The following is a 21,667-nucleotide window of genomic DNA, read 5'->3' as shown; positions in this document are numbered from 1 at the left end:
TAAAAATGAAAACTATAAAACTCTTAGAAAAAAACAGGGGAAAAGCTTCATGACATCAGCTATGGCAATGTTTTTTTCAGATATGACACTAAAAGCACAGACAACAAAAGAAAAACCAGATAAATCAGACTCATCAAAATAAAAAAGTTTGTGCTTCAAGAAGCACTCTCAACAAAATGAAAAGGCACCCCATGGAATGAGAGAAAACATTTGCAAGACATATATATCTGGTAAGGGATTAATATCCAGAATATATAGACTCCTACAACTCAGCAACAATAACAAAAAAACCATATAATCCTATTAAAACATGGATAAGTCATAAGACTTGAATGGACACTTCTCCACAAGATACACAAATAGCCAATAAGCATATGAAAAGATGTTCAACTTCATTAATCATTAGGGAAATGCAAATCAAATCACAATGAGATACTACTTTAAACCCCTTCCATGACTACTATCAAAAGGCAGAAAATAAGCGTTGGTAAGGATGTGGAGAAAATGTAACTCTTGTGCATTGCTACTGGGAATATAAAATGGTGCAGCCATTATAGAAAAAAGTATGGCATTTCCTCAAGAAATTGAACATCGAACTACCATATGATCCAGCAATTCCACTTCTGGGGATAAACGCAAAGAACGGAAAGCAGAGATTTAAACAGATTTTTATACACCGTGTTCAGGGCGACATTATTCGCGACAGCCAAAAGGTGGAAACAACTCAGTGTTCATTGATGGATGACTAGATAAACAAGACGTGGTATGGACAGACATAAAACGGACTAATTCAGCCTTTGAAAGGAGGAAATTCTGACACATGCTACAACATAGACGAATCTTGAAGAGGACGATTATGCTAAGTGAAGTACGAGTCAGCCACAAAAGGACAAATATTGTCTGATTCACTTACATGAGATACCTAGAGCACTCAAATTCATAAAGGCAGAGAGAATGATGGTTGCCGAGGGCTGGGGGGAGGGGAGGATAGGAAGTTATCCTTTAATGGCTAGGGAGTTTCCTTTGGGAAAGCTGAAGAAGTTCTGCAGATGAATGGTGGTGATTGCAGCCCAACAACGTGAATGTGCTTCATGCTACTGAACTGTACACTTAAAAATGGTTAAGATGGTAATTTTTATGTTATATATACAGAGAGATATAATCCCAAAAAGTTTAAAAACAACAACAGCAGTACTGACTTGATGCATTTTGGCAAGTGTGAGGACTACATATGCTGTTCTGCGAAGCATAAATCATTGGACACCTAATAGGACCTCCAAACTAATTCCCTTCTTCCGTTCCCAAAACACTAGATAACTGAGTGCACTCAGGAATCGGTTGGCTAAACAGAGGGAAATTCTGCAATTTTAAATTCTATACAATGATGATTTATTGACTGCATTCCTATTACTGCTTTCCTTGCCCAAAGCTTTGCCTTAATGTGCACACACACACACACACACACACACACACCCCACATCCTTAAAACCTAAGTTAAGGGGGGGGGGGGTTGGACAGAAAAAAAATGCCTAAAAAAAGCAACAGAAGGCAGCATCCCGTCCACATAGCTGCGGCTTTTACTCCTATGGTTCGTTTAACTTCCAAGAACTGTCCCCGCACCAATGCCATTCCGTGGCGAAAGATTTCATTGCGCACAAACGCTGGGCTGGAGAGGAAAGGTCTTAAATTCCGAGGTTCTCCGTCCAAACAACGTGGGCTTGGTGCGCTCTCCAGCTGGGAAGGCAGCGGCCAGCCCCGGCTCACAGTCCGTTTTTGGCTTCCACAGCCCAAAAGGCAAAGCGCTCCTGTCTCCCCCTCATGCCGCCCATCTTTTCTTTCCCCTCTTTTCCCGCTTTCGCTCTTTCAAGGGATGAGCTCGCGCCACCCCGGCACAACCGTGCCTTCCTCTCGGGAAACTCGCGCCTCAGGAGAGGCCACGGCGCGGGCGGCAACCTCCGGCCCCTCCCTCGCACCCGCGAGAGCGCAGCCCGCCAGCTGTGGGGGTGCGGGCTCCCCGGCATCGCGGCCCCCGCCCGCTCCCCTCCGGGAACAACCTCCCTACTGTTGCCGCCGGCAGCGGGTGCCAGCCGCCAGCCCGGGCGCGCCCCGGCCGCCCCGGGCGCCAGGGTCGGATCGGGTGACCGCGCAGGCGAGCGCCGGGCTGTGGGGCCGGGCCTCGGGGCTGAGGGAACCCGCCCCCGCCGCGCCCCGCCCCGCCGGCCCCGGCGCCGAGCTCCCGCGCCCGCCGCGCCCGCCGCCACTCGCCGCCGCTCGCCCGGCCCGCCTGCCCGCTCCGCTCCGCTCCTCGCGCCGCGGCCATGGGCGCCGGAGCCGCACGATCCCCGGCGCTGCGGCTCCTCGCGCTGGGCGCGCTGCTGTGGCCGGCGGCCGGCGCCTGGGAACTCACCATCCTGCACACCAACGACGTGCACAGCCGGCTGGAGCAGACCAGCGAGGACTCGAGCAAGTGCGTCAACGCCAGCCGCTGCGTGGGCGGCGTGGCGCGGCTCTTCACCCAGGTGCAGCGGGTCCGCCGCAGCGAGCCGCACGTGCTGCTGCTGGACGCCGGCGACCAGTACCAGGGCACCATCTGGTTCACCGTGTACAAGGGCGCCGAGGTGGCGCACTTCATGAACGCCCTGCGCTACGACGCCATGGTAAGGGGGCGGCCAGCCGGGGAGCCCCGGGGTAGGAGTCCGGGACCGACGGGGAAACCGGCGCGGGGGAGCAGCCGATGGGCTGGCACCGCGCCCCGGGCCACGTGGGGAGAAGGCGCGACTCTGGCCGGCGCGCCAGGTAGATGCAGACACAGAAGTCCCTTGGATGGTTCGTCTGAAACGGACCGGTGTGGTCCGGCCCTCGTGACGAGACGGGCTGTTTGGAGGAGAGGGACTCAGCCCTACCTCCGAGGGCGCCAGCTGGCGTGCGTGGGAGCATTGGCAATTATGCAGAATCAGGGACCGAAGCAGAACGCTTTATTTCTGTTTTATTGGAGGGAAAACTCGGGGTCGGAGACGTTGAGTACAATGTCCTCGTCACCAGCTCCAAAAGAGAGAGAGACACGATAAGAAGGGATTCCAGATCCCTTAGATGTCGGAGCTTGAGCCTGATGCAGCGCACAAGCTTGGGTGGAATCCTGGCTCCGCCATCTCCGTGCGCGTTTAGTCTCTCTGGGCCTCAGTCCCAGCCTCTGTAAAATGGGGATAACCTATCTGCCTCGGAGGGTTGCCTGGCGCGCAGCCTGGCCTCTGTGAATGTTAGTTCCTATTATTACCAGATACCACTCTACAGGTTTTTTAAAAAGTGAAAGAAACTTCCAGAGAGAACGAAAATGCTGAAACACTGGGGTTTCAAAGAATTTCGATAAAACCAATTTGGCGGCACAGATTTAGACAGTCCAGCTGAAGAGATGAGGCCCTTGAAACGTGCAAGAATTTAAGTCCAAGCTCCCAAGTGCTCTCTGAAAGGCAATGCCTTTTTTTTTTTTTTTAGAAATTTTTGTTTTGAAGATTTTATTTATTTATTTGACAGAGACAGCCAGCGAGAGAGGGAACACAAGCAGGGGGAGTGGGAGAGGAAGAAGCAGGCTCCCAGTGGAGGAGCCTGATGTGGGGCTCGATCCCACAACACCGGGATCACGCGCTGAGCCGAAGGCAGATGCTTAACCGCTGTGCCACCCAGGCGCCCCAAGGCAATGCCTTATTTGTTGGACTGAACTCTAGAAAATGAGCAGAGAAGGGTTATGCAGTAATAATATGACCAAAACATATGTATAGTTTGTTTTTTTCATCAAACCACCACCCAAGTTTAACCCAGTGTAAAATCCTAGAGTAAAGGGATTCAGTGAAGAAACAGGGGACAGGAAATCTTAAGAGCTTTAGAAGAGGAAGAAGAGAGCAGTGGTTCAGGGGGAATGGAAGGAGAGGTGTGGTCCAGGCTGGGGTACAGAGGGTTCACAATACACTTGGTATGAAAACAGCACAGAGGTTATTTTTTCCCTGGAAACTTGGGGAAAGGAGGACAGGAAAAGATAAGGAGAGTTGTTTGGTTTTTTCCACCAACAAGAAAGCCCATCCTAAAGAGATGAGAGATGGGCAGAGAGAGTTGCTCTCCATTCTGATTGTTGGTTGTAAGGTTGTCAGGGACACTGAAAGCACAGCGATTCAAACGGATCCCTATTGCCTCTGAGTCCGTGGGGGTGGGGGTGGGGCTCACCAGCATCTGTCTGGACTCCACAGAAGAATGGGGGGGTCTCAAGAACCCTGTACGCTCTCTTATCATTGGTATCTCCATAGCTCAACCTACCTGATGCTTTGTGTGGGATAATGACAGAATAAATATTTACTGAATTTATCATTACCAGCTTACATCTCCATTTCCTCCCAGAAGGGTAATATAAACATCATGTGAGTTTGTTTTGATTTCACATATAAATCACCACTCTTAAACTTTTCTCTTTATGACACCCTTTTCTCCACAGCTATGTAAACTCCTTTTGGTGAAAAAAAAATGAAGAATTCCTAGTTTTCCCTAATACTAATGTTTTCCTCTTTAAGTGAAATTGAGCCCATGATGTTAATCGTCCCACGGAGTGGTTATGATAGGGCTCTAGGTGAGGCTGGAGCAAGTGGGGGCAAGTTACAGCATGTCACCACTGGGAAGTCTTTAGAAGGCTCTTTGTTGGATGGAATAATTTTCTCTCAAGTTTCACTCAAAGTAATTGGACTGGGGCCTGAGGAAAAATAGGCTACTATATAATGTTGACAGGAGGTAAAGAGGGGGAGTGTGAGGGCCACGTCCCTGATAGTGTCTCGTCATCTGTGCCGTTCTGGGGTTTGACAAACATGACTTGAGCTGCATAGAATTCTCTTCTTGTTATGCGTTCGTGTGTGATAAAGCTCTGCCGTATTCTTGTTTTACAGAGATTTTTCATTGTCACTTTGCTTATATGATACTACTCTCAGGGAATTTAGTGCCGTTCTGCTGTAAATGTTGGCCCACTCCACCCACTCACTCACCACATCTTCAATCGCAGGAAGCTGGAGATTCTGGTTAGCGTGGAAAACCGTTGTCAAGGGGCATCTCCAGTTCTCTAGCAACTGGACTTCGTTAGAGGAGCCACGTCTAAGGACTCAAGGGTACAGAAGGCAAAGAGGAAGCTACTAGAATCTAGCTTCACCCCAGGAGATCCCGAGAGCGGGCGCCTCTGAGGGGGTGTAGACTTTCTAGACATGTCCCAGCGAGCGCTGCTGGAGCGGTTCTGATACCTCGGAGGCCCCAAGGCGAGCCCGGAGACCCCCTAGACCCAGCTACCAGGCAGAAAGTTCTACAGGGAGAGTTTCAGAAGCCGCTAGTTGGTGTCACTGTCTCGGTGGAAGCGTGCGTGTCCACCGAGGCATGAGGAGGGCAGCCCAGATGAACTCACGGTGTGAGCTGGCCTGTTCCTCTCTCTGAGCCTCCGGGTCGCTGATTGTGAAACCCTAGGGATAACCTCCACCCCCCTGCGCAGGACTTTTGTGAGCCCTGCGTAAGATAACAAATGTAAAAATCCCCAGCACCCTGCTGGGTCAGAGGAAGTGCTCAGTAGAGGTTAGTTCTGGGTGCCCTGCCAGGGGGACAAAAGAAGAAGAGGAGAAGGAGGAGGCCGCTGCGTGGAAGGGAAGGTTTGGGTTTCACAGCGTCAGTTTATCTGACTCCGACTGCCTGGCATACTCCAACCCCCTCCTCTGCCCCCTCCGACATCTTTTCTAAGGCCCATTGTGTAAACTGTTCTTAACGTTTCCTCGTGGAGCAGACTTGTGAAAACCCCCGAGAGCACACAGTCTGAGAGATTCGCCTCAGGAGGTGGGATTCCCACCATCGGGGTACACTGGGAGGAACACAGCTTCCGGGGAGAAGGGCAGCCTCCTTCGTAGCTGGCCTTGGCTCCTGCGCCCACTTTCTGTGCAAAAGACTGCAGCCCTAGCCTTAGCAAACCGCTCCTTGGTGCCTGAGCCCGAGGGCAGGGTGGGGACAGTGGCCCCTACCTTACCGCTCCCAGGGGACCTCGAATCAACTCCCCTTTCATCAACATTCCCCACCTCCTGCCTGAGCAACCCCTCCGTCTGATGTTCCAGTTTGTCTCTGTGTGTACTTGCAGAACTTTCATCGTAGTTAAGGGTCTTATGTTCTTAAATTATCCAACTCGTTCTATTGCTCAGATCATTCTGTTTCTTTTGTCCTCAGCTAGTTGGTTTTTTAAATTTTTTTTATTTGAGTAGAGTTGACACACAATGTTACACTAGTTTCAGGTGTACAACATAGTGATTGGACAAGTCTGTATGTTATGCTGTGCTCACAGCAAGTGTAGCCACTGTGTGTCACCACACAGCCATACGACACTATTACAGTATCACTGACTATACTCCTTATGCTGGGCCTTTTATTCCTGCGACTTCTGCATTCTGTAACTAGAGGCCTGTATTTCCCACTCCCCCCAACTCATTTTGCCCAAGCCCACACCCCTTCCTTCCCTCTGGCAATTGTTAGCTTATCCCCTGTATTTACAGGTCTGATTCTGCTTTTTTTTTTTTATTATGTTCAGTTAGCCACTGTATAGTACATCATTAGTTTTCGATGTAGTGTTCAGGGATTCAGTAGCTACATGTAACACCCAGTGCTCATCACAGCACGTGCCCTCCTCAATACCCATCACCCTCCCGCCACCCCTCTCCCCTCGAAACCCTAGTTTGTTTTCCAGGGTCCATAGTCTCTCATGGTTCATCTCCCCCTCTGATTTCGGCTTTTTTAAGCGGGTTGTTTCACGCTTGTCTGTGTCACTCCGTGTCGGCTATGTGTGTATGCCCTGCGTCAGGCTGCACAGAGCCGTCCGTAGGTTTTACCATCCTCTCCCCCCCCCCCCCCCCGTGATGGTTTAGAGCGGCACAAATACGCTGCTCCGAATAGCTTCCTGCACGTCCGCCTGTGAGGGTTTCTTTGGGATCCATAGCCGAGGGCAGAATTGCTGGTCACAGGGATGTTATCCTTACTTTGACTGATGGCTGCCTGAGTGACTGGAGTGCTGTGTTCTCCCCAGTCTCCACACCCACACAGATGTGAAGCCCCCAATCCTTACCCGTATCCTGCAGCATTATCCAGCTTTCCAGTAGGTATGAAATGTCATCTCGTTATTTGATCTTGTATTTTCCTAATAGCTGGTGACTTTGGCTTATTTACTTTTCAAGTTTCCTCTTCCTTAATTGCATGTTCTCATCCTTTGCTCTTTTTTTAAAAATTAGGTTGAGGGGCGCCAGGTGGCTCAGTCGACTGAGTGTCTGCTCTTGGTTTCTGCTCGGGTCATGATCTCAGGTCCTGGGATGACCCCCCCCCCCAGTTGGGCTCTGCACTCAGCAGGGAGTCTGCTGGAGATTCCCTCTCTTCCTCTGCCCCTCCCCCCACTCGAATGCTTGCCCTCGCTCTCTAAATAAATAAATAAATAAATGGGGGGAGGCCTGGGTGGCTCAGTCAGTTAAGCGTCCGACTCTTGCTTTTGGCTCAGGTCAAGGGAGATGGAGCCCCAGGTAGGGCTCCCCACTCAGTGGAGAGTCCGCTTCCCCCTGCCCCTCCCCCCACTCACGCACTTGCACATGCGCACGATTTCTCTCTCAAAAATAAATCTTTAAATAAATAAGTTTAATCTATTTTTCATGATTTTCGGGAGTTCTAGATATTGATCTGTGATCAATTTTAGACATTGCCAATATCTGAGTATGTTATGTCTATTAACTCAATCCATAGTGTCTTACATTGAATATAGATTTTTCTTTTTTTTTTTTTTTTAAAGATTTTATTTATTTATGTGACAGAGAGACAGCCAGCGAGAGAGAGGGAACACAGCAGGGGGAGTGGGAGAGGAAGAAGCAGGCTCACAGCCGAGGAGCCCGATGTGGGACTCGATCCCGGTACGCCGGGATCACGCCCTGAGCCGAAGGCAGACGCTTTAACGACTGCGCTACCCAGGCGCCCCTGAATATAGATTTTTCATTTGGTATAATCACATTACTGTTTTGTTTTGTGATTTGTACTTTTGAAAGTTTACGTAGATTTTATTAATTTGAAGCTTATCATCCCCAGTACTCGTCACCAGAAATTCAGAGATCAGTACTGTTCTCTTGAGAGATAATAAATTTATAATCTGGGCTATGCCGTTCACCTCTCTGGATCACCAGTTCCTCATCTAAAAAATAAGAGGTTTGAGCCAGCTCATCTCTGAGGTTACACCCATTTCTAAACAAATCATCCTAAGAAGTGTTTTGATTCAATTTCAGTTCAGTGAAATGTTTTGATTCAGTGAAGGGGCAGGAGGATGGGGCCGAGGTACAGAGGTAGGAATCTGCAAGATTCTGGACCAGCCTGGACCAAAGCTGAGACAGCAGGAATGAAGGGAGATGAGGTTGTATATGGCTGAAGGACACCCTGAAAAGTTTGGGCTCTCTTCTGTTGTCAACAGTGGGGGTGGATGGGCACTGGAGGGTTCTGAGCAGAGGGTGACTGTGGTGTAATAAAAAATAGATATTTCCTCTTTATTCCCAGTTCCTGGCACACAGCTCCCCAAACCCTTGGAATCTCCTGAGTGATAAGAGTCTTTTGTATGCTAATGAGATGATTGAAGAATGGGTACCACTAGATAGCTCCAGGAGGAGGACTGGCAGTCAGAAATTCCAAGCCACGATTAGAGGATTGGAACTTTCCGCCTTCCCTCAACCTCGTGGGAGGGGAGAGTGGCTGGAGATTGAGTTAATCAGCAGTTCCCAGTGATTTAATCGATCGTGCGTATGTGATAAAAAACCCCGAAATGATGCGGTTCAGAGAGCTTCTGGTTTGGTGAACACACTTAGGTGCCGGGACGGTGGTGTGCCCAGGAAGGGCACGGAAGCCCCACCAGCCCCTGCATACCTTGCCCTACGCCTGTCTTCTGCTTGGCTGTCCCTGAGTTGCAGCCTTTATAATATGTCAGTAATGGTAACTGACGCACTTTCCTGAGTTCTGTGAGTTGTTCTAGCAAGTTATCAAACCTGCGGAGGGAGTCATTGTTGGACACCCTGCTGGTAACCCCAGAGAACTGGAGAATTGGTTGATGTGAGAAAAAAAACCTCTCAGTGATGTAGGGAAATCACAGTTTTGGGGGATGAGCAGAAATGGATGGGAGGCTGAAGACCCACGAAGAGGATGGAGAAGAGGCTGGGCAGCAGTCTAGGGTGAGATGGTCCTCAACTATGGTGACGGGGAAAGAAAGGCTAAGTCCACGGGAACGTTTCAGCCGGTAGGCGGTATGGCATGGGGTCAAGAGGGTGACCTCTGGGGTGACTGCCTGGGATCAAGTCCCCTCCCTGCCACTTAAAATTTGTGGACCAAGAGCAGGTTATGTAATCTCGCGAAGCCCCCATTTCTCCATGTGTAAGATGGGCGCGATGACAGTCTGCACCGGAGAGGTTGTTATGGGGTTGAAAGGACACCATAGTTTGTGGAAGTGCTTAGCACAGCCTGCCAGCTCACGGTAAGGGTTATGAAGTGCTGGCCCTGCTCACCTTCTTGGGGCAGGGGTGACTCAGGAGAGGGTGCAATCAAAAGATGGCTCAGAGGGTTCAAGCCAGGTGCACTGGAGAGTCCATGCACGGGAGCACGGATTCTTCTGCTTAGCCTTACCCCCTGACAGCTGAAGCCTGCTGTTTGCAGCACAGAAATGCAGTCTAAAGGCTCCTCCTGAGCTTATTGGACAGCATTGGACCCTGTGGACCAGTGGCAGATGGGGCAGTGGAAAGAGATTTGGATGGGACATCACAACACCCAGGTTTTCTTCCTTGCCTCTTCCCACTATCCACTGCGTGGGTTTGGGCAGGGGATTCCTCATCTATAGGACAGAGGAATTGGAGAGGGTGGCCTGTTGCATGTCACTCAGTAGCTCAGGCCCTGCCCTGCCCTCTGTCTTGCTTCTAATCTGCCAGTCTGACTTGGTTTGTCCCAGAACTTAATTTTACATCAATGCTAAGTTTGCTTGACAGCTCTCTTATGTCTCCTTCACAGTTACTGTCATGACAGCTAATTCCTTGTAGGGAGATGGCTTGGGTCTTCTCCTGGGTACCCTTCCATTGGCCACTGTTTCCAGATAAAGAGGTTCTCAGGATTTAGATGGAGCCTTACTCTGTTTGTAATAGAAAATGATGGCCTAAGGAATAGTGGGATGATGAGCCCAGTTTCAAGCCTTATTGTCTTTACAGCCCATTTATTCATTCATATTCACTAAGCACTCCATGCGCCAGGCTCCGTGCTAAGTGGTGAGCAGAGCAAATCAGACCTGCTAAGGAGAAACCCGCTATTTGGTGCATAGAAGGCAGTGCCCTTCTTGACCACATAGAGAGTCTGGGCAAGACCTAAGAAGGAGGGGGATAAGCAAAGCATAAATGACTGAAAGTCTAACACCTGACCTTGGGAATTCAAGAACCAAAGATCTGGTCTGCAGAAGACACAACGTCAAGCCCTCAGATGTGTCATACATGCCCAAATGCATAGTGGGCATGTTTTCTCTTTTCCCCAGAAAACTAATCCTGAGCAAAGAGAAGTCACCTTCCATTCAGGTGCTTTCAAAGTCTCTCATGTCAAAGAAACTCTCAGAATTGCTTTATCTTCAATAACAAGCCCATGTTTGAGGAAGACAACTGAGCAGTGCTAGTTCGTGAAGTTCGAAGGAGCTATATTGATGGCAGTCATTTGGGTTTTTTTGGTTGGTTTGATTGTTTTTTTGTTTTTTGTTTTTCCAAGGCAAGGAAAGTCAGTAGCAAAGAAAATTACACTCAGACCTTGGAAGTTTTGACCGTCTGGGTAGTTGCGGATCCCCAAGCCTCAGTGATGTCAATGGCCCCCACCCCATCCTGTGGCTGTGGTTGTGGCCTTTCCACTTCCTCTCTTCCAGAGTGAGTTCCACGCCAGAGCTGGGCTGAATGAGACCAGCCCCAAGCAGGAGAGGGAGGAAGCAAAGGCAGGTTCTTAGCTCATCTTGTCCTTGTTCTGGCATCTGCGTTTCCTTAACTAAAAATTGGGGGAAAAAAAAACAAACAAATCACTCATTAGCCAGCAGCTTTCTGCAGTTCATTCACAAATACATCTGAATACTGCGTGAACTCCTTCCATGTCTATTTTCCTCAACCACATAACTAGAATTTGATAATTCTCTTGACACTTCTTTTCCCTCCCTGGAATAATTGATTCCATACGTAAGCCACACGTTGGCTGGAGCCCTCTAGCCCCTCAGAGATACAGTGACACCTGCGTGGAACCCAGTTAGGTGAGCAGGTAACTCTAAAGGTAATATTGTTACGCGTATTTTACACAGAGAGAGTTTGTAAATTTTTCCGTCTGTTGTGGAAAATGTGAAATGTCTGTTCAGCACTTGTTTGTTCATTCATTCAACAAACATTGTGCACATGAGCTGGCGTGAGCCCCAGGATCCTTTCTGTCATTCAGTCAGAGGCTACATTCACTTGCCAGGACCCACACGCCCTAGCCCACAACTAGGGGTCAGGGGGAGCACAACCCAGCCCCGTTGTGGAATAGGCCAGGCTCTCCCCGTAACCCTCCCATTATGAGGTGTGCCGCAGCCCCCCTGTCCTTAGTGGGATGAGCCAGTGTGTACATGGCTAGCTAAATACCTATGTTGCCAATTTCTGAAGGATGGCTTTTTGACGCTGCAGTTGATTTCCGTGGATTAAAACAAATCATTTTCCTCTGCCTCACTCATACTGCACTGCTCCTAAATCAATTATTCCTTCCTTTTTCTTGTGAATTCGTGTTTAAGCCTCTTGTCTTCACTTGGAACCTTTGAGTGCCTCAGCCCTTGTGTGTTCATCGCGCCATTTGTCTATACCCTTGACACCGTTTGCCTGTGAGCTTCCCCTGACCAGCGCCAAGGAGGCGGGGATCACACTCTGAGCCCCTTTGGTCTCTCGTGGGCAGCGTGTGCCCGTCTCTTTGGCGGCCTGTCTCACGCGTCCTTCCCTGTGGTTCCTACGTGGTTTACGTATGCATGGATGGACAGATGGACATGCTCATGTCTTGCCCTCTCCCTGTCTGCCCTGTCAGCTTCCTGAGGACAGGGACTGGGGCCTTGTTACTTGGCATTCTAGAACCCTATAGGAAGCTGGTTGAGTGATAGCCATCCCTTCCAGGTCTTTCATCAGGGGCACTTTGACAGAGTGGTTGAGGCCCTGGATGCTTAAGCCTCACTACCTTCGTTCAAACCTCAGCTCTGCCACTTGCTAGTGGTGGGAGCCCTGTGCCTCAGTTTCCCATCTATGAAAAGGACAAATAATAGCCCTGCCTGATAGCATTGTGAGGATTAAATGAGTCAATCTGTGAACAGGGCCTGGCCATGTAGCATAGAGTCTTAATGATCAACCTTTCTTTTTGTCATATTTTTTGTGTTTAAAAAAACTCGTCCTTGAAATTCCCTTAATGTCAAATTCCCTGGTAGTTTTTACAGTCCTCTGTGAACAGAGGTGAGGCTCTAAGTGTCCCCTTTCAAATTCAGATACAGATACCCTTTGACAGACCCAACAGTTGGTCTCCTTAGCAGATTTCCAATAGGAAGAGACTCTAAAAAGTTCCATTTTCTCCCTAACTGCCCTCATGAAATCTAAGTAATGTTCTCATGTATACATACAAGACACACAAAACAGTTAAACAAACTTTTTTTAAGAATCTGTTTCATTCACAAAGGCCAGTACGTTACTAGGGAAATAGAAAGACGAGAAGCAGGCCGATTGCCCGGAGAGGGTCAGCTGGGAACAGTGAGTCAGGGGCTAAACCTTTCACCTGCTTCCAAGCAACTTGGTTTCTCTTATTTCACAAGATATTGCTCAACTGTTTACCAAGTTCTTTTGAAAATCCTCCCACCTTGGAAAAAGTTTTAATGCCCCCGTACTGCTTCAGAGGCGGGCGGAGCCTATTAAAAGGAGCAGGTGGGGCGATGGTTTTATCGCTCATTCTGCAAACAGCCTTGGGGCTCCGTCGCTGTCTCCAGAGGCAGAGGGAGAGTCGCTGCCACTCCCGCCTCTGGGAGGAAGACGTGTGAACCAACAGCCGCAACAAGGTCAAGTGGCGTCAGAGACGTGCGTTTGAGGTGTGGCAGACACCGTGTCTCCCGTGGAGGTGACACAGAGGGCTCCACAGGGAGGTCACGCCGAGCTGCATCTGAGGCACTTCACGGCATGGGTAGTTGACTGTTCCTGGAACTGAGGGCCCTTGAAGTTTGGCAGAAGCAATGAACCAGCTCAGGGAGGTCAGGAAGGGGTTGCTGTGGAGTCTGAGGACCGGAGCGTGAGTTCAGTGGGACGCGGGAGGCTCTGGAGGAACTCTAAGCAGGGGCTAGACGCAGTCGTGGGCATGCTTTTGGAAGTGCACTCTGGGGGCCTGTGGTGAATGGGCAGGAGGTTTGTGAGCCTGGTGGCCGGGAGACCGGCCCAAAGACTCCAGAAAGGTCTGGGTGAGAAGTGAGGAAGCAGAGGGGGCGGTGGGAGTGTGGCAGAGAAGACCCCCTGAGAAAGGATAATGTAGGAGCTGTAGCAACAGGACGTCGTGGCTAGTTGGCCATGATGGGGGCGGGGGACGGGGGGACAAGGGGAGGGCTTCCCAGGTGTTTCACTGCTTCTCTGGGTGTTTCTTGGTAGCTGTAGAAACTTTTCCGACACCTGGGACCTCACAGGTGTCTCATGCACAAGCTTACTGGGAGTAAGTGTCCTTCTCTGCTGGTCGTTGGTCTGGCAGGGGACTCCTCAATAGCCAGCAGTGAGGAAGGAGTGGGGAGCCATGGGGAGCGTGTGGGAGAAAGTGCAGTGACCACCAAACTACCCCCAGGCAGCTCCCTACCGTGTCCCCTGAAACAAGAGACAAGAAAGGGGTCTGGTCATCTGCCCCATGGGCCCCGTCCCAGTGGGCACATTGTCAGTGTCTGGCTTCAAGGTGGGCAGGCCTGGGTTGGACAGAGGAAGGGATCATTCCAAATCTTGGAAAAAACCTAAATTTTCTGGTGACACTTGGAATAAAAATTCTAGGTAGATTCTGACCCAGGTGCTGCGCCAGGAGCTCGCCAGAGCTGGGCCACTGTGGCCTCTTCACAGCTTTATTTATTTTGGGACACAAGGCCCAGTCGAGAAGGCAGGATGTGTGTGAGAGACGCGAAACAGGTTCTCGGCCTGTGAGGCTTTCTCAGGTCTCAGGGCTTTGCAGCTTCCTTGCCTTTTATGGCCAAGTTTCCTGCTTAAATTATTGCCCTGGCTGCTGTGACCATTCATCAGAGGCTTTCAAAACAGATCTCTTTACCAGTTTGGGACTAGAGGTCGGAGCAACTGTGTCTTGTATAACCTCCTTTTCCGCTGCAGCGCACGGAGACGCGACGACGCGGGGACCGCGTTCTAGGCGACGCGGAGGAGGCCATCACTGGCAAGCAGCCTAGGGGCGGGGAACCAGCCGCTCCAGGCTTAGGGATTAATTCTCTGGCTCTTTCCTCCCCTCCCACCAATTATTTATTTACTCGTTCATTCACTCTAAATATTTACCAAGTATTTCCCCTGTGTCAGAGATATTTTAATGAAATAACGCATATTGTCTACTGCTTTGATCCATCAGCTGTAACGGGAGAGATCAGAAAGGGAAGATTTCTCCATAAAAGCAAAACATTCCAGAATAATGAAAGACCTTCCTAGAAGGCCATCAGACGGCCACCAACTTCCTTGTCCCCTCCTGCAGACCGCGAATGAATCCCAGCGTCAGGGCTCAGGCGGACCCGCTCCCACCACGGAGGGCTCTCTCTCTCTTCCTCTCAGCCTGGGGCGTGTCTCACTATTTCTTCTGTCCGTCCACTTGTTCAGGACCGGAGCCTCAAGACCAAAGGGCCCATTTGTTCCCAGGTGAAAGGAGGAAATGAATAATAGCAGCTCCTCCTAGGAAGAGCCTTGGGAAAGAAAAACTCTGAGAGTGGGCACCCAGGCTCGGAGGACAGTGCGGTCGGGCCCGTCTGTGTGGCTGCTGAATTCAGGAGCGGAGTCCAGCCACACCGAGAGACAAGTCAGGAAGGATTCGGCCCTCTTTCTTTGAAAGCATGGCCTCTAACATTTGTTACTCACTGAAGGTATATTTTATTGTTGTGAGAACTCAGTAAATAGGTGCTGCACAGAGTTATTACCTTAGGGCAAAAGTTAATTTCATCTCCAGAGCCGGCTCTGGTTGACGGACAGTAACTCCCTGCAGGGCTAAGGTAAGAAGGGTTCTGCGGCTCAGTCCAAACACAGTGGGAAAGATTCAATCAATCAATTAGCATCTTTCATGGACAGAGGAAGAGGTAGAGGAGAATGACATTACGACATCATGTGTTTGCACTGCATCCAAGACACAATAGTTGAACGTTAGCTTCAGTTCCGTTCGGCATACAGTGCATTTGGAAATAAAATGACTAGAAGTTTGGTCACCTCGTAATCATCTGAAAATGTGTCTAAGTAAGGAAATTGCCAGTCCACAAAGGGAAGGTCGACTTTGGCCTGTATCCAGAATTCGTGAGAATGGTAACTGACGTGTAGACGCAAGCTTTCCCTCACTCCTCACTGCAGGGTGTTGTTAATAATCCAACGAGAAACTTGGAGCCAGAAGTCTTAGGGTATCTTCGTTCTTCCATTGCTTCCTCGTATGACCTGAAAAACCCTGGGCTTTATCTTTAGTCAACAGAGAGTTTCTCCAAAGCCACGGCTAGACTTTGACAAATTGTCCACATCAAATGTAAATATTAAGAGACACCTGCAGAAGGTGTCAAACAAATCAGACTCTGTGCCTCAGAGTTGATGCGATGAGAGCCCCTGTAATCAGAATCACAGAAGAGTCAGATCTCCTCCTGCACTCACAGTTGTGTTTAGCTTTAAATGCCAGCAACATTTCGGGGGTTTAAGTGGTTGAACATGCGGGGCTGGGCTGGATGGAAAGTGAGGAAAGATTTTTTCATGTCCAAGCACACTTTTTTTTTCTTTTTTGTCTTTTTATTTTTATTTTTTTTTTAAGATTTTATTTATGTATTTGACAGGATAGAGACAGCCAGCGAGAGAGGGAACACAATCAGGGGGAGTGGGAGAGGAAGAAGCAAGCTCCCAGCGGAGGAGCCCGATGTGGGACTCGATCCCGGAACGCCGGGATCACGCCCTGAGCCGAAGGCAGCCGCCTAAGGCAGCCGCCTAAGGACTGCGCCACCCAGGCATCCCTTTTTTGTCTTTTTAAATAGCACTTTAGGCTTCTGCACAAAGAAAGCAGTGAGGGTGGGGAGCCAGGGCTGGACCAGAGGCTAACATTCAATTTCTGTGATTTAGGTGTTGGAGATGGTCATTTTGCTACGCTCAGCTGTATTCAAGTACAGAACAGTGCATTTGGTGAAATTTAGTGTTTATAGTGAAAATACGCAAGATTACAATAGGTCTAGAATCAGTGAGTGAATAGGGTTAGTAAGCGAATGAGGCTAATATTAGAAATCAGATGTTTAAGGGGGAATGAAGCATGACAGACTATGGACTCTGGGAAACAAACTGAGGGCTTCAGAGGGGAGGGGGTGGGGGAATGGGATAGACTGGTGATGGGTAGTAAGGAGGGCACGTATTGCATGGTGCACTGGGTGTTATACGCAACTAATGAATCATCGAGCCTTACATCGGAAACCGGGGATGTACTGTATGGTGACTAATATAACAAAATAAAAATTATTTTAAAAAAAAGAAATGTTTGGAAAGCAAAAATAAAAAGAGGGAGAGAGCATAAGAATATGATTTAGGTCAGAAAAAACACTTGCCCGATGTGGGGATTATAGCATTCCTGGCAAGTAACAGATTAACTCAGATTAGGATTGGTTATTAGAGCCATGGGGGAAGCTTTGGGCAGAGCAGCAAGAAATGGACACGCACACGTAAGGAAAGGTACGGGAATTTTCAGAGAGGACCAAAAAAGGCATACGGTACTGCAGTATGAATTTGCATAAATTTTCTTACGTTTGTGCTGCACACGCGCCATAGGATGTAAAGGAACTGGAAAGACGACCTGCCCCGAAAGGGTCCATCTTCCATTGCTCTGAATGCTCTCGGACAGACTCCTCTGAGGTATTCCCATGTTAATAAAAAAAATGGAAATGAATAAGAATCCATGTATTTCTATATCGTACACCTGAAACTAGTATGACACTGTATGTTAACTAACTGGAGTGAAAGTAAACACTTTGAAAAATTTTATTTAACACATTTCTTGAGCACCTGCTGTATGCCAGGAGGGAGCTTGGTCTACGCAAGTGAGTGGTGCGCTCCTCGTTCCAAAGAGCTCATGAATAATGAAGTTGTGATAAATGCGACGGAGGAAAAACAGGTCGGAAAAAGTCAGGGTGGGGAAATGAAAATATGAGTTTACAAAGAAAATAAGAATTTGCCAAGGAATCTTTCAGCAGAGGAATTTTTGTAGGGAAAGTTAGCTGTGTATAGAAGAAAGAAATTCATCAGAGACCCTTCCGCTCACTCAGGTGTCCAGCCGGTGCGCACCGTTGCTCTGCGCCAGAGGGACTGAGTGGGCGGGTGCAGGGCTGCAGAGACGGGACCATCAGAGCAGAGGAAGTCGTCTGACTCAGGGAGGGAGCTCAGTGACGGGTTCTTGGGAAGTAACGTTGCTGGGAGGCTCATCACACTTCAGGAGCTGAAGTCACTGGTTGACTAAGGGGGTAAAGGCACGGTACAAAAAGGAATACTTCTGTTCTACTCAATTCTATCCGTCTACCTATCTGTACTTCAGTCAGCCAGTCATCATTTGCCCGTTGTATACAAAAGCACAAAGGTGAGAGAGAGCGTGAGAACTGCGGGTACTTAGGCTTTTATTCAGAGTGCTCCCTATCTGCTAGGCCTTACGCAAAGCTCTTTATATCCAGGCATAGAGGTTAAGAAGGGTGGAGTCAAACAGAAGCTCTACCACTTACTAATCGTGTGACCTTGAACAATTCATTCAGTGTCTCTAGATCTGTTTTCATTTGTAAAATGGTAATAGTAATGATACCAGTCTCACAGCACAAAACCAGGTTTTCTTAACAAAACCACTTTGCATGATGCTGGCGTGTGGCAAGTACTTAGTAAATGCTGTTTCATTTTTATTACAACCTTTGTCTTTTTCACTGCGCTTCCAGAGGAAGCTGTGGTTTGTAAGTGTGCTCCGGTCGAGCTCATGAGTGGTGGAGCCAGCCCTGCCTGGTTGTCTCATACTTAGCAGGTGGTGGGTGTCAGAAATAAGGCTAGCGGGGAAGGCAAGACCAGATCTCCAAGAGCCTTACCACACGAGCAGTGGAGAGTCACTGTAAGACGCTGGGGTCGAGGTTGACAAGATAAACTTTGCATTTTAGAAAGATTGTTCTGGCCACACTACCGTGAATGGTTTAGAGAAGGGAATGGCGCTGGCTGAATACCAGTGAGGAGGCTGTGGCAGTGGTCCAGGAGGGAATGGGCGAGGAATGCATGGGGGGTGGATGAAACAGAGCATTTAGGCAAAGGTGAGATGATGGTGGGGGGTGAGGGAGAATTAGCAAGTGGGGGGCATTCAGCTGCTCTGGGGTTTCTGGCTTCCTTGACTGGGTGGGTGGTGGCAACATGGAGAATCTCAGAGGAAGGGGCTTTGAGCATGGTAAATGTGGGTGCTTGTGAGTCCTTGGAGGGAAGCGTCCACATGGCAGTTGGACATAGAGAACTCAAGGTCAGGGGAAAGTCAGGGCTGCAGATGTTCACTTCCAAGTGGAAGATGTGAATGTGAAGCAGGTCATTCAGCCGGTCCATGCTCAGCCCTGAGCGCCAGACCAGGGCTCCTCTCTCCACAGAGCTCGGAAAAGATAGCCGTCCCCACTTTCAGGATGTTACACTCAAGTCAGGGGAGGACACATCAAACAAGTCACGCGTGAATGAAACAGGTAACTCCAAGTGTCGCCAAACGCTAGCGACATAATGCTGTGGGTAAACTGCAGAGTGGCTGACACATGGATAATCTGCCGTGAGGAATGAGAGAGATGCTCACGTTTTAAGACGTGGCAGTTAGACCACACAGTTCATGGTCATTTCATAAGGAAGACTGTTTTCACCACAGGAAGAAACCATGATGTTCCCAAGAGAAGATAGAAAGACAATTACCCAAGACTGGGAGACCCTTTAAGACTTAGGTCAGCCTTTAAGGGAGAAGTAATTAGTTAAGAGGAAGAAATAAAAATGAGTGGATACTCGGGGGGTGGGGGAGAGAGGCAAATTCACACATTCTGCGTTTCATCAGGGAGACAGGTATGTGGGAATGTGAAGACACTGTGTTGCTTTGTGTGTAAAAAGCTGTGCATGGGGACATAAGATGCACGATTCTTCGAGCCACAGATGCTCACGGGGTACCTGCACGGCTAGTGAGGGGCCACGGCGCTGAGCAGGGTGGAGGCAGCAGGACACAGGCGCAGGGAGCACGCAGTCTGGCAAGGCCCTCATGAACACGCTGAACACACCTTCAGAGCGTAGAATGTGCTAGGAGGGGAGTGCGGCCCCGAGAGGATCCAGGAGGGCCCTAATCTCGGTTGTCAGGTCACCAGCCAGCACTTCCAGGTCTGCTCCCAGCGATGACCAGCGAAGTGAAGCAAACTCAGTTGTGGTATTTAGAAAGTTTGAGGCTCGCTGGTTTAAGGACTAAGTTAGGAAACAGTATGCCAGAGCAGGTAAGCAGGTGCCGGCGGAGATAAGCTTATGCGAGAGGCCAAGAGAGGAAAGGGATGGAAGGTTTTTCAGGGGAGGTGGCCAGAATGCCGTGTTTTGTCAGTTTTACTCTGGGGGAAGCTGCCAGATGTCAAAGCTGTTGGTTTGGACCCAGGGACCACTCCCAGAGCAGTGAGGACTGGGAGAGAGCAAAGAAGGCGGGAGGCAAGGGCATCTTTAAACCACGTCAGTTCCCCACCAGGTCCTGTGCTCAGAGTGGGCCAACAACCCTGCACCATCCCGATCTTCCTTGGATGTGAAACTGCTGGGACCGAAACCCAGGGGGCCCAGAGCTGCCCAAAGGAGGAGACCCGTGCCACCCTGTACGATGTGGAGAAAGCCATCTCCACATTTGGCCTTTGGGGATCTTTATTTTCCCCCGAAGAATTAGAGGACCACACAGTGTTTGGGAAGAAAGAGTTGTGGGAGCATCAGGGAGGAACGAGGGAGGAGATGTGAGGGTGGGACGAGGAGAGGCTCTGGTGTATCAACAGTACATTTCCAGTCGCCTTTTGCTAAAGTCCTGTTAATGTTAATGGTTCTCCCAGCAGATGAGTGGTCAGAACAGGTGGGTGGGCAGGTTGAAATACGGCTCTATGAGAGAAAACAGAACCTGGAAAGGCTGGGCAGAGCGTAGGAAATGCAGATTCTCGAACTTGCCCAGATCTAGGGGTGGCAGGACAGTGGACGTGTAGTGTAGCAAGCTTTCCTGGCGGCTGCCGCATGCATCCCTGCTACCATCGGTGCGGGACCTGGGAAGCGATTCTCACCTGAGCCTGATGATTTGTGTGTCCCTGCGTCCAACCCCAGGGGCACTGAGTAAAATCTCCGAGAGCGTGAGGATGACAGAGGTCATGGGGTCAGCTCCAAAGGCCCCGTCAGGCTTGGGAGCCACTGGGCTAATGTTATATTCTTTATGGTATGTTTTTGTTGGAAATTCCAGAGGACCTAATTCTCATTCTCTTTTCCCTTTCTACCAGGCACTGGGAAATCATGAATTTGATAATGGTGTGGAAGGACTGATTGATCCACTCCTCAAACAGGCCAAATTTCCAATTCTGAGTGCAAATATTAAAGCAAAGGGGCCACTGGCATCTCAAATATCAGGACTTTATTTGCCCTATAAAATTCTTCCTGTTGGTGACGAAGTTGTGGGAATTGTTGGATATACTTCAAAAGAAACCCCCGTTCTCTCAAATCCAGGTATTTTCTACTTTTACAGCACTCATTGGTTGCAAATACATGTATTAAATCAGAGCTTGGCATGATTTTTATGGACCGTGGGTGAAAGCAGGAAGACACGTGGTGCTGGGTAAGGAGTCTACTTAGGATAACGTGGATGAGACCAGTCTGCCGGCTCCCATGTTATCCTAAATGACTTGGTAAAGACATTGCTCTTTTGTTCAGTGAACTTCCTTGTTGACATACACAGTATCTTTGTTTAATTCAGTGCATTCAAAATTGGGCAAGAAAGCTGTTTACATCCAGTGTTAACATTACAGAGCCATTTACTGGAGAGTGAAATGTAATTCACTGCCCTTTTCCTGTGGAGTCAGAGAGCCCAGAGCTAGGGTTTTGCCTCAGTTTACCTTATTTCTTCTTTTTAATGACTTTGTTGTATCTGGCTTTCTGAGGAATACATATCCTTGAAAAGTCCTATGGTATATGTATCCTAGTATAAATATCTTATATATACTATATATCATATAATATATATCTGTATCTCTATATATACATGCATTCATAAATAACCCTAAAGTTATTCAAGAAACACTTTGAGCCACTTTTACAGGGACACTTTGACCGAAACACTTTGGCAGTGAAAAAGAAATTGACATTTTTTCTAAATTATCCAAATCAGCTTT

The 21,667-nt window shown here is 49.0% G+C and overlaps 1 protein-coding gene across 2 annotated transcripts in view; it reads left to right on the top strand.

Moving 5' to 3' along the window:
* Positions 1 to 2,257: 2,257 nt before the first annotated feature.
* Positions 2,258 to 21,667, top strand: part of NT5E (5'-nucleotidase ecto) — a 47,038-nt gene continuing 27,628 nt past the window's right edge. The window contains exons 1-2 of one of the 2 annotated variants that reach the window (XM_045798490.2): positions 2,258 to 2,657; positions 20,783 to 21,005. In XM_045798490.2, coding sequence (XP_045654446.1) covers positions 2,319 to 2,657; positions 20,783 to 21,005 — 562 coding nt within the window. In that variant the 5' untranslated portion in view covers positions 2,258 to 2,318. The remainder of the gene's footprint in view (positions 2,658 to 20,782; positions 21,006 to 21,667) is intronic. The other variant, XM_045798481.2, reaches the window with a different exon arrangement.

This window comes from Ursus americanus, chromosome 29, assembly GCF_024610735.1.
Source record: "Ursus americanus isolate L20-20 chromosome 29, mUrsAme1.1.p, whole genome shotgun sequence".
Lineage (NCBI taxonomy): Eukaryota > Metazoa > Chordata > Mammalia > Carnivora > Ursidae > Ursus > Ursus americanus.
The sequence above is the reverse complement of the archived record's forward strand: the minus strand, read 5'-3'. Positions and strand labels throughout refer to the sequence as shown.